Here is a 13,744-nt window from a genome sequence, read left to right as displayed (position 1 = left end):
TGGAAGACAATTTTTCTATGGACAGGGTGGGGGATGATTTGGGATGATTCAAGAGCATTACATTTATTGTGCACTTTATTTCTGTTATTACATCAGCTTCACCTCAGATCATGAGGCATTAGATCCCAGAGGTTGGGGACCCCTGTTATAAGGCACTGTGAATAGTGAAAGTGAAAGTTGCTCAGTGGTGTCTGACTCTTTGTGACCCCATGGAATTCTCCAGCCAAAATACTGGAGTGGGTAGCTGTTCCTTCTCCAGGGGATCTTCCCAACCCAGGGATTGAACCCAGGTCTTCCACATTGCAGGCAGATTCTTTACCATCTGAGTCACCAGGTGAGTGGTGAAAATGCCTGTTAAGTTCAAGGTAGCTGCTCTGCTTCGGTTATACATTGAATTTGAATGCCTGAGGACATTGAGGACACTTTTGACACAAAATCCTTAAGATTTATCTGCACTAGAATATCCCTCATATTTTCTGTTTCAGGGTAAGGAAAAAAAGCATTGGTCATCTATGTATTGAGGATCATGACAGTCACACAGCTTTCATTTTCCAAGGTCTGAGAGGAGTCTTTGAGAAGGATCTCATCAGGAGCTTATTGATGGATGTAATCAATAAATAACCTAAAACAGGAAAGAGTTTCTTGAGCCAAACTGAGGACTGTAGCCTAGGAGATAGCCTCTCATCTCCATATGAGAAACTGCTCAGTTTGTGTGTTTCCACATAGTTTCATGTTCCTTTTTCTGATCTGATAAGGTTTAAATGTGACATGCAAATATTTCTTCAAAGTTTCAAAAGAGACAGTATGTATACAGTGAGATAGCAGAATCCTGGTGTCTGGGAAGGAAACCTTACCTTTGAAGGACAGTTAACATGAAAACCACAGGAAGGGAATCATCCTTTGCTTTGAAATGGACATTCTTTCCCTTAATGGTTAAAGGTCATGTGCTGTGTGTTTCATAGGTCATGAATGAGGTTGTCTTAGTTCACACTGTATTCAAGCTGAACCATGTATAAGCCAAAAAAACTTCCCTATACTTCAATATGTAAACATTTTCTCCATCAGGTGTATAGTCAGAGGCATTAGCTTTCCCCACAGGACTAACAAGTTGATTTTTCAGTTGGAGTTACCATAATTGCATTAGAATTTGCCCTCTGAGGGTACATTAAATTAATTTGATGTGTCAGAAGTAGACACATCTAAATGCCCATGAAGTAAGATAGAGGGATCCTGAGGCTGGAGGAACCATGAAATCACAATGCAGAGGGAAGGAGGAAAGAATAGAAGAAAAGTCTTAGACTTGAGTGTATTAATGAGAGTCAATTCCTAGGCAGGTTGATAAGTCTGGGGTCCTTGAAGGAGAAAGGGGCCTCACAAGGAGGAGACAGGAGTCTGGAATTCTTGAGGAGGAGGAAAGGACAAACTTTTTTCCCCCTACATTCATTCCTAAGGATTATATAAAAACAATGTATCCTGCTTGAGGACAGTTTCTCTTTCTTGAAAACCTTCTGACTAATTCTGATATCGTAAAATGTAAATTGTGGGAGTGGGTCTGGTAAGATCTCTACAACCTTGAGACATTCTCTTGATTTATTGTAATAACTGAAGTATATAATTCCCTTGCTAAGGCTAATGAGGGGGGCACTCTCCATTCCCCTTCTGATGTCTGATGTCTATGTCAGAAGCTTTCTGTCCCTTTTCACTTTAATAAAACTCTGCTACACAAAAGCTCTTAAGTGATCAAGCCTGGTCCCTGGTCCGGAAGCTAAATCTTCTTCAGAGATCATGAATCCGATGCCATTCACCATAAGCTATCATCTTGGGGGCTTGTCTGGGATCTTCAGGACACGGTAAGAACACTTGGAGCTCTAGCCTCTGCTTTTTCAGTATATATTTTCCACTTTATTAACTCTATAGTGTCCTTGTGTGAATGAGTGACATACTCTGTGTGAAGCAAGTGATGAGCCCTGCTCTGCGGTTTCATGGTGATTTGTAATGACTGAAGGCAGCCCCATAAAGGGGAGACTTGGCGGGGGTTTATACAGACCTGCCAATGCCAAGGGACATACTCCATCGACCTCCTGGTGTCTATGTCAGAGGCTTTCTCTGTCTCTCTTCACTGTAATAAAACTTTTGCCATACAAGAGACCTGAGTGGTCAAGCCTGGTCTCTGGTCCCGAAGCTAAATCTTCTTCAGAGATCATGAATCTGACATCGTTCACCATAAGCTATCATTTCTAAGACCACTTTGGCAAAGCTGCGTGTAAGTCTTGAGCCAATAGAGCTCATGAAGAATCCAGTATCACACTACAATAGACCTGTGCCTTATTAGCGCTGTGCTTATCCAATGGTTGGAAGCAGCTCATAACCAGAGGTTAGGCAATGCCATAAACTCCAGAGCACAATGACTGAGGCTGTCAATTAGATATGCTCCTTGCAGTCAAATCTGAAATGCATTTGTTTTACGGCCACTGCAATGCATTCTTACATTGCACAGATCTACTTCAGATTTTAGGAGAAGTTTCACCATAGTTTCCATAGGCCTTTCTTGCTATGGATGAACTCTGTAGCTCCCATTTCTTAAAATTCTGCTCAGAGCCACAACTGTTAACTCATTCTCTCCTATTTGGAATTCCTTCACCCTTAGTTGTCAACATCATGAATTTTGATGGCTTGCCTGCAGAGTGATCCAAACCTTCATTCCTGAGGGGGCAGAATCCTTATTCAGGTTCTTATTTGGGGATTATTGCATATGTACACTCATGGTTACAATTAAGTGAGGGAGCATGACAAAATGCCTCAGGGGATGACCTGACTTCTGCACATACAAATTTTTTCTGGCACACGTTATATGAGCAGTCCTCTCTCGTCAATTCAGTTACTCCTGCCAGAATGTTAATTCCCATTCTCAGCGGTTTGTTCCTGGACATAGGGGTCCAGAGGAGCCCGATGGTAAGCTGTAACTTGTAGCTCAGGAGAACCCTTGCTGTGTCCCTTGGCAATAGTCTCTACCTTTTGAGAACCAGGACTTCTAATCCTGTAGGACCAAGATTTGTAGGGAAAGGAAGAAAAACTCCCATAATGGATCATTGGGAGTGATACATGGAATACTTCTGCATCTACCCCTTTGTTCCTAGACTCCTGTATTCTTCCTACTGGGGAGCTAGCACCATGTAGATGTCTGGTTCAGTTCATAGGCTGTGTCCTAAAGATTGGGACTCTACTTCTGCAAAGTGCCCTGTGAAGTGTTGCCTGTTGAACTGCTTTTTAGCTGTGTTTTAAGATGGCTCTGGCATTTTGTGAGGCCAGCTGCTTCTGGCTGGTGAGGAAATGTAATACTTCCAGTAGGTCCCATGGTCATGAGCCCTATCCTGCTTGTCTGAAGTGTCTATTCTTTGTGTACTATGTCATGGGGTATGTCCTGCTTGTGAATCACACTCAGGAAGCCTTCAAATAGAAGTGCTGGCCAAGGCTCTGTTGGCAAGAAAGGCAAATCCACACCCAGAATAAGTATGTATCATTGTCAATGGCCACCAACTCGCTTCCTAGCCTGAATTCCAGAGGAAGAATGCCATAAGTTGGGTTCAAATTGTCTAACTCCCTTGAGGATACTCTCAGAAAATGTTCTGCACTGAAGGAGAATGTTTCTAACTTTTCTCCTAAGGTTAACTTGGTGGTATGATGATATATTAAAACTAGTTTTAGAGGTGGTTCTGAGTTCTGAGTCTTGCCCTTTCTTGTGCTCCACAGAAATGTCCCTGGGAGCCTGTGAACATATACTTGGCCCTATAAACATTTTCCCCTGGCTCCCAATCATGGTGGGAATGAGTAAAACAGAACTTTGCTTATGATTACTTTTTCATTTATAGTTAAGAGCATTTGACTCCAAACTCAGACATAAGACTCAGGAACAATAAATGCCATGATGGAGTGATGGAATGGAAGTTAGAGATGCTAGAGGAAATATGAATGTAATTCAAACTCTTAATTAGAACATATTCTAGATATCTCAGTAGATAGCTAATACTCCACTTATTCAAATTAAGTGGAATTATTCCAATTAATTGGGATAGCCAAAGCAAAACTGAAAGTCATATTTTCTGATTCTCATGAAGTGATCTTTTCTTTGCATCTGACTGCTTCCATTTATATCAGGCCCAGTGATAGTTTGTATACATGAAGCTTAGTATATTCAATATCTTCTTGCCTATTTTATTTTATGGAATTGTGGAGCTTGTCATTGGACATTGACAGAATCCAGTACTACCCTCTGCTCTGAGAGGAGACTACTTTGGTGATCTGTGCTCTCCAGTTTCTGAGAATAATGGTTATAGTTAATAGCTGTTGTGTTAGGAATGTTAAATGCATAATCATCTGACCTTGGAAAACCATTGAAGAATGTGGTAAAAAATCTGCCTACCGATGCAGGAAGCCCAAGAGACAAGGGCCCTGGGTTGGGAAGATCCCCTGGGGGAGAAATGGCAACTCGCTCCAGTATTCTCACCTGGAGAATCCCATGAACAGAGGAGCCTGGCAGGCTACAGTCCATGGAGTCAGAGTCAGACATAACTGAGTGACTGAGCACATGCACATCTGACGTTGGAAGGTAGTCTTCAGCTCCTTCCCAATTGAAGTAAAGGAGGATCAAAAAGGCTAAAAGCTTTAACATTAGAAACAAACATCTCAATTCCCCAAGTTCACTTGGTTTATGTCACTTCTGGGAGCATGTTTCCTCACTTGCAAGGTATAGTAATTTCTGCCTTTACAGTGTGGTTGTAAGAATTACATTAGTGACTTTTTCAATTGATAGCTAAGCGCTATATATTAGCCATTTTCTAGATATTGAGCTGCTACTTAATCTGGAGGGTAAAGTCAATGCTTCTAGAAATGCTAGCACACATCCCTTTATTTTGTGATCTTTCTAAACAACATATTTTGATCAGGGATCCTACAGATGGATCAGGGTTAATAAGAGTTTTTGTGGCAAGGGCAAGGATTTCCTTTCCATGGAGTCCTCACATGCTTCAGGCCCCATGGTAAGCAGCCTTGGGGGAGATATGAGGGCAATGCTGAGACATGATCTTCTAGACTCATTGCCCTGCTCTGAGCTGATTTTTCTTTTCTAGGCCATTCTTTCATGAGTGGTATTCCTCATACCTAACAGACCTACAAATCAGTCTTTTTCTAGAATGCTTCTTGTTTTTAATACAACTTTTAACAGCATCTCATTTATTAAAGGCTTAGAGCAAAAAATGCTTTTGTTGCAGCTAAGCCCACTTTGATAAAATGACCCAGTTTTTAGGATTTAAGTGTTAAAGAACACACAGAAAGCCAGTACATAATATTGTATAACACCAATATATTATAAACTCCAAATAGGACATTTGATCTAGGCAGGTCAAGCTCTGTATAGTTCATAAAGCAAGTATTCTGCTCTGTGTTTAAAATGTGAACAATACAATCTACCTCATAAAATATCTGGGTATCTGTAAGAATTAAGTGCTGAATAAACACTAACCGCTACTTGATGTTGTCATTGCTACTTGATGTTGTCATTGTTTTGCCATCTCTATAGCTTAAATATGCTTTAGTAACTAGAAAAAACACCTATACTTGAGAATTGAGAGCTATACAATCTTTTTAAAATTTATTGAAGTATACTTGATTGACAGTGTTAAATTCTGTACAAAAGTGATTCAGCTATACAAATGTATACACATTCTTATACCTTTTTCCATTATGGTTTATCAGAGGATATTGAATATAGTTCCCCAAGGTATGCAGTAAGACCTTGTTCATCTTTCTATACATAATAATCTGCATGTACTAATCCCAAACTCCTACTCCATTCCTCTCCTATGCTTTCCCCCTTGGCAACCACAAGTCTGTACTTTCTTTCTTTTTTAGCATTCCTTTGGAATTACAAAACCCAGAGAACACAGGATCCAACATCTCAGACTCTCTGGAGTTCCCCAATGGGAAATTGCCCATCATATTTAAGTGCTTTCTCCATGAGCCTATTGAAGAGAAGTATGAGTCATTTGATCTTAGTTTCTGTCTTGAGAATTTGGAGAAGTCTTTCCCGGATCTGCTTGGTGCGGACCGCATAGACAATGGGATTGAGGATTGGAGGAATAAGGAGGTAGAAGTTGGCCAGCAAGGTGTGGATTGGAGGGGGCACCTGGTGACCAAATCGGTGAATGAGGGAAGAAACAGCAATGGGAACATAAAAGATAAGGATAGCACAGATGTGGGAACCACATGTCCCCAGGGTTTTAAGCCTGGCTTCAGGAGTAGCCAGCCCTATCACGGTTCTGAAAATCATCACATAGGAGGCAGTAATGGCCATTGAGTCCAGGATCAAGACCAGAAAGCCAATGCTCAATCCATAGATGTTGTTGATCCTGCTGTCACCACACGCCAAGGTGACCACAGCCATGTGCTCACAGTAGGAGTGGGAAATGACACGGGTTTTGTAAAGAGGCAGCCTCAGGCGGATCATCAGAGGCAAGGGTCCAATGTAGAGGACACCCCGGCAGAGGGCAGCCATCCCCAAACGTCCCACCACGGTATGAGTGAGCACTGTGGTATGATGGAGTGGGTTACAGATGGCTACATAGCGGTCAAAAGCCATGGCAAGGAAGATGCCTGACTCCACCGTGGCAAAGCAGTGAATGAGGAACATTTGAGCCAAGCAGGCATCCAACCCGATATCACCAGCCCCAAACCAGAAGATCCCCAGCAGTTTGGGCATAGTGGAAGTAGACAGAACCAGGTCAATGATAGCCAACATGCACAGAAAGAAGTACATGGGCTGGTGCAGGCTATGCTCCACCCCTACCACAGCCAGAATGGTGACATTCCCAACCACAGCTACCAGGTACATGGAGCTGAAGGGGATGGAGAGCCAGGTATGCAGGGACTCCAGTCCTGGAATGCCAGTGAGCTGGAAGGAACTGGGTGCTAAGCAGACATTATGAAAAGTGAGCATGGCTAATTACAAGTGCACTTTCTCACTTTGCCCCAAAATATGGTAGAGCTTTTTTTCCCCCAGAAATAAGGAAAGAATATTCTTAGGTCCTATAATAATGAATAGGCTCATTGACTATATAAGATTCTATAAAATTTCTTTGAAGTTGCAAAATAATGTCACAGCAGGTTATTACTGCTATGTCTATGAATTTACTAAGCACAAGACAAAATACATATTTAAATGGAATGTAAGCATATATTTATGCAATATGACTCAAGGAGTACTGTTCTGGCATCAATAAAAATGAACTTAAGGCAGACAGGTGGCTATTTAGTCGTGTAACTCTGTAGGTCTTCTCTGAAGTATTTCTCAGGATTGTATTGGCAAGATTCAGAGTGAAGGCTCCATTGATAGGAAATATATTGATGCTGAAAGATAAAGTGACAGCCCCCTGGGACTCTCTAGAGTCTATGCTAGATAAAAATTTAATCTTGGGGCCAGTGTTGGCTAATGAATGAGCTGAAGTATTTAATCTGAAGGCCAAATCAAGATAGATGTGGGCAGGTGAAGACTTTCCAAAGGGTGGAACAGAGTGATTTCTGATAGGTGTGAGGGCTGAGTGGACCTCAGTTTGTGTGTCTGCCCAAAGGTAGATCCCTGCAAGGACTCTATGACTTTCTTGGAGGCTGAATTAGAAGATTCCAGAAATGGAGAGGATTCTCCCCAGGAAAGAGAAAGAGAACATTCAGGGCAGAGTAGCATGAAACCTATATGAATACTGGGCCAAAGAAATGCCCTTACTCAGAGTCCATAGTAATGGGCTAAGGGAGAGAGATATATATTTAGAAAGAAGGCATGAAAATAGTTCTATATACTTTCAGGGTCTAATGTATCATACCAGAATATGTTCCTATGTATACTAGAGGAATGCCAAGGGAAGAAGCATGTAAGAAAGTTTGTCTTCTATATCTTGAGCCTCGTTGGGTTGAAAGTAGCAGAGCAGCCAACAGTCTGGGCTTTGGAATTTTCCAGATCTGACTTCAGATCTTGGCAATAGGAACTTGAAGTAAATTTCTCTACCTCATTCATTAAATACAGTTGACCTCATTCTACAGGAAATTTAAGTAGTATGTCCTGGAGAAGTCATGAAGATTAAAGGAGAAGGCAGTGTGTGAGGCATAGTAAGACTAAACTATTGGACAATTAAGACTAATATGTAAAACCAAAGATGCATTCAATAAACTTCAAAGAACGCTGAAATTTCCCTCTCTAGGTAGCCAAAGTGCTGGGAAGGTGACAACTCCTGTAAGCCGGTTGTAGTGACTTTATCCCACAGAATTTCTCTGCGTGAGTTGGGCTTTCTCTCCATCTCAAGGTTCTCCTAGATGACTATGAATGAGGATAGAGAAAGTGTTGAGAGTAGAAGGAAAAAAGATTAAAAGGCTGAGTCAGTGGGGTTGGGAAGGAAAGGAGTGCACAGGAACCAGCCTGTGACTGAGGTGAGGAGGTAGGGCGAGGCTAGAAGCTAGGCTGGAGGGAACCTGTCTTGGTTTCTTCCCTGTTGTGCTGTTTGCTTTCCATCTGTCCCCCCAGATCCTGTTCTGTGTTCTCAGAAGCTGACACTTATGAACTACTGCTTTTCTTTTTTTCTTCTGATTTCTAAGTGGTCTCCACCAATGTGAGGCAGGAGATAAGATGAGACTAGAGATAAGAGCTTACTTCTCATCTCCCTTCCTGCCAGGCACATTTGGCAGTGCTGTGACTTTCTACCAAAGGCCACAGCTCCTGAAAAGTGACCCCTTCTCCGGCACTTGTGTTCTGACGACTGCATCTTACCTTAACCTGGCTGGCCGAAGTGAAGTGATGCTGCTCCCTGTGGTTAGTCTTGGGTCTCCACCATCCCTTGTCAGTCTTCTTAACCCTTTCCAAGCCTCTGTAGGTGGTCACTTCTCTTGCGCCATTGACTGTGCCTCTCGTTGTTTGGATATATTAGACCAGACCCCAATAGTGTACAGTCTTCACCAGGATCATCTCAAAGCTGCCTGCTTCCTCACTAGGACACATCTGAAATTGGACAGCTTCGTGGAACTAGCTCTAAAGGCAAAAGAACTATAATCTCATGGTTGTCGAGGGCTAAGTTATCTTGACCATGATTTCTAGATTTACAATAAAGTAGACTTGTCTCCTTCACCCATACCTCCTAATTTACTGGCTTTCGTAACTGAATGTTGTAAATAAAGTGTAATCATGTTAAGAAATCTTGCTTCCTTCTAGAAAAGGGAGAGTCCTTAAATGGAAAAATCAGTGGTACTTACCGAGTGAACTTGGGTCTTCTGTTTGTCTTCCTTACAGTGGTTACCTTCCTCCTGTGTTAGTGGGGAAGCTGTCTCAGTGTCTGCCTTCCACTTCTGATATTATGAGTCCTCTCACTACTGAGTCACACCCTGGGAGTCACACCACTGTTCCTTTGTAGGTTTGGGCAGGAAAGACGTGTTGTAGGAGGATCTCACAGATCAAATTACATAAGAGACTAAATCTATACCTAGTGAATTATGGGCATAAGAACTGTTTTCTCTCAAAAGTAGGCAGGGCTCTTCTATATCCCAGACCTCCTTAGATCAAGCCAAATATCCTTAGTCCTGTGAACCGGACTCAAGCCCTGGATTTGATTTCTCTCTTTCCTTCCTCATATCTGACAACATAGAGCTGTTTTCCTGACAGAGGTTCCACCTCCATTTCATCTCTTCCTCTTCATATTAATCTCCAGAAATACCATGAAACTGAAAAGGGTACTGGTGCCTGGGCAAGGGCAGGGGGGATATGTTTCACCTGCTGGATGGAGATGGGCTGAGCCTTGGGGATAACTTTGCTGATCTTTATCCTTTTCCTAAGACCCTAAGACTCAACTTATGCTTCCTTAGTCTGAAGGGCAGTCTTTAGTCCTTAAATACCACAGGAGGCTACCGCAGCTCCTGTTCAGTGGGGCTGTGAGTATAAGAGATCACAGCAGGACAGCTCCCACCTGAGCTACACCCAATACTATGAACACAAACCACAGCACTTAGCATTCTCATCCTGCTCACTGCCTTTCTACATGGCTGAATTTTTCTATCTCCAAATGTGTCATGTTTTTTCACTTCTAATAATTGCCGATTGTTCTTTCCTGGTTTTGGAATAGGATACTCATCTTCATCTCCTGGCTAATACTTATACACGGCATGCTGCCACAACTTAGGTATCAGCCTAAGAGGCCTGTCTTTATGCTGCACACACACAGTATTCCAGACTGCCTACTTACCTGCCTGTTTCCCTGGACAGAATATCAGTTCTGTGAGAGTAGGGAGCATGTCTATCCTCATTCTCTATTGTAATCCTTACACTGATATAATGCCTGGCTATGTTAAAGGAGAGTAAAAGATATTGTACCTTTTTAAAGCACCTGGAGGTGCTTTGCAGGGTCTTATACTGGCTAGTAAGCTAGAGTCCTCTTCAGTCTCCTTGCATGTAACTCTGTGGACTCCACCCTTTCTAAGTCCCCTTTCATGAAAATTCCTTCCCTTTGGGTCTTGGAGACTTATACAGGAGCATGATCTAAAGTTGGATGCCCAAGGCTCCCAAGCCTGTTCTTCCTTGTAGGCTGGGAATGCTTACTGATCCTTTTTACTCCTTTTCTAGATTTTCCTTGTAAGAGGATCTTACCTGGAATAGGTAGTGTCAGCAAGAGCCTGGGGCTCTGCAAGTGCCTCTGAGGCCTGACACTTACAAGCATTCTGATCAGGGGTCAAGGGAATTCCACTTGTAACCTTCCCACTGTCTCAGTAGAAAAGGAAAATAGCGGACTTTGTCCCAGAAGGATAGACAGATCCTATATTTGGACACAGAGCTATCTACACCATATATCAGGGGTCCAGAGAGGTCTAAGTCTATGGAGGACAGACTTCAGAATTGAGCCATGATCCTTTGGGTCCAAGTGCTACTCGTGTGTGTTGTATGGCCTCCCTGGAATCCACAGCTAGTCTAAGGACACCATGTAGAAGTCAGAAGGGCCTTTCTGGAGGAGGGATGAAGATTCTTCTTGGGACTAGAACTCAGTCTGCCTGTCACTCTTCAAGTGCTGGAAGGACGTCAAACTTCCTTAAAGTGGAGGTAGAGTCCTGAATTAACCTCAAGACAGACAAATGGCTGTTACCTCCAGACGAGGCACTGCACCCTTTGCCCCAACTCTGTTCACAGTATGAGGGAAGGACCCCAGGGACTTGAGTGGAGCCGTGCACGGCCTTTACATCTTTCTGAACCTAGACTTCCCAACCTAAAATCCTGTTTCTTAGGAGGAAAACCTGATTTCTCAGTTTGGCTTATCTCCTGCTTTGTCCTCATGGGCTTCTCATGGGTTGTGGGGTATCATGCTTTAGGACATGTTACAAAATCTGGCCTTTGAAGCTCCAGTGGCTTGAATTTGCAAGACTGCTTGATAACATACCCACTGTGTAAACTTGAACAAGTTGCTTCACTTCCTCGAGCCAAAAGTGGGAATAATACCTATCTCTTGTAGTATTATAAAGTATCAATTGTTATAATTGAGATACTGTATATAAAGGGGCTAGTAAGGAAACAATCATACCAGGTACTTAAATAGCATTGTTATTACCATCACTATTTTCTTTTTGTTTTACCCTGGGAGGTTTAAACCTGGGAGAGACACCCTTAACTGCCTCCTTCAGACCAGAAGCCAATATGATGAGGGCAGCGGCTATCAAGTAGAATCAACACAGAAAGAATCTAAGTTTTACTCTTACTCTCCAGAGGATTCTACTTCTCTGGAACCTGAGGGAAAGCTAGAGACTTCTAGAAACTTACTCCCCACCTTCTCTTTAAACTTTACTTTAGATATAAAACTGCTTGTAGTTGCTTTGATATATAGTATGTCTTCCAAACCTGTGCACAGGTTATACACACAACCCAGGAAAAGGAGAACTTTCACTCCACACAGGTTCATATCTAGCTTTTGAAACTCTGGTTCAGTAACCCCCCTGCCCAGGTGAGCCCTGACTTTGGAGTTTAACAGGTGAGCTATGACTTGAAGGCTCTTTGCTGGGGAACCTGATCCCATAGTGCTGAGTGTATGGGAGCAGAAGGCAATGCCCACACACACCTGTTGGGAGACCTCTTGTTGAGCCAGAGACAATGTTCATGCTAAGATCCCTCCTTCCTGGACTTCTCCTGGGAGTGGTTCTTTGCCCCCCTTTTCTATTTTCCCCACTTTGACTAATTTGTGTCGTGTGCTAATTGTGTATAATAAACCAAGTAACTCGTGAAATGAAAAAAAAGGTGACCTATGTTGTACATGATTTCTGCATGGTGTTTAGAAATAATTATTCACTAAGTCAATGCATTTGAATTGAGTCATATTAAAGCTTAAAGTAAGGTTTCTCCCTTTAATAGATTTTACAGACCAACTCAAGACAATCTTTCTAAACTGATGAAGAGGTACAGAAGAGCATTAGAGATTATTAACTTTCTCCATAAACTATATCTTAAGTACATTAAATCAGATTTGTAATCAGCTTTGAAAGCAAGCATTATCTGTGCTCATTCTAACACTGTCTGGGACAGGGCATTGTGGACCAAGAATGAGATACTAATAGCAGACTGAACTCTACAAAACAAAGGAAAACATTGTTTTTTAATATCTTTAATATTATTATCTTTAATATCTTTTTAATTTGTATTTTATTAAATACACTTAAATACAAATTTAAATATTAAATACACTTCATTTAACTAACAATTGACTGTTTCAGATGTACAGCAAAGTGACTCAGCTATATGTATATATGTATCTTTCAGATTCTCTTGCACTTTAGGATATTACAGAATATTGAGGAGCATTCCTTGTGCCACACAATAGGTCTTTGTTTGTAATCTACTTTAAATACAGTAGTATATACATATCAATCTCAAACTCTCAATCTATCCCTTCCCCCCAGTGTTTCTCTTCTGGTAACCATAAGTTCATTCTCTAAGTATGTGAGTCATTCTATCCTGTAAATTCATTTGTATCACTTTTTTAGACTCCGTGTGTGTGTGTGTGTGAAGTCGTTCAGTCATGTCCAACTCTGCGACCCCATGGACTGTAGCCCATCAGTCTATGGGATTCTCCAGGCAAGAATACTGGTTGTGGGTTGCCATTTCCTTCTCCAGGGGATCTTCCCAACCCAGGGATCGAACCCAGGTCTCCTGCATTGCAGGCAGACGCTTTATCCTCTGGGCCACCAGGGAAGCCCTATATATAGGCAATATAATATTTTATCTGTCTGATTTCACTTAATACAATAAACTCCAGGTCCATCCATGTTGCTGCAAATGAAATTATTTCATTCTTTTTAACAGCTGAGTAATAACCCACTTTTTACATGTATCACATCTTTATCCATTCCTCTGTCGATGGACATTTAAGATGCTTCCATGTGTTGGTTATGGTAAACAGTGCTGCAGTGAACATTGTGGTATATGTATCCTTTTGAACTATGTTTTTCTCTGGATATATGCCTGGGAGTGTGATTTCTGGATCATATGGTAGCTCTATTTTGTTTTTTAGAGTACTGTTCTCCATAGTGTTCTCCATAGTGACTGTACAGTTATATTCCCATCAACAGTGTGGGAGGGTTCCTTTTTCTTCACACCCTCTCCAGGACTGCTACATTCTAATTGTTGTGGGGATCTGCCTCAGTGGAAGTTGTTCTGCCTGCACAAGAGTGGCTCCCTGGCCAA

General features: G+C 42.0%; 1 protein-coding gene across 1 annotated transcript; it reads right to left on the bottom strand.

Moving 5' to 3' along the window:
- Positions 1 to 6,037: 6,037 nt before the first annotated feature.
- On the bottom strand, positions 6,038 to 6,991 carry LOC122704137 (olfactory receptor 52M1). The gene has a single exon (XM_043918798.1). It carries the CDS (start codon positions 6,989 to 6,991, stop codon positions 6,038 to 6,040), a length of 954 nt encoding a protein of 317 aa, XP_043774733.1.
- Positions 6,992 to 13,744: the final 6,753 nt, after the last annotated feature.

The sequence above is a fragment of the Cervus elaphus genome, chromosome 1 (genome assembly GCF_910594005.1).
Source record: "Cervus elaphus chromosome 1, mCerEla1.1, whole genome shotgun sequence".
In the NCBI taxonomy this organism is placed as follows: domain Eukaryota; kingdom Metazoa; phylum Chordata; class Mammalia; order Artiodactyla; family Cervidae; genus Cervus; species Cervus elaphus.
The sequence above is the reverse complement of the archived record's forward strand: the minus strand, read 5'-3'. Positions and strand labels throughout refer to the sequence as shown.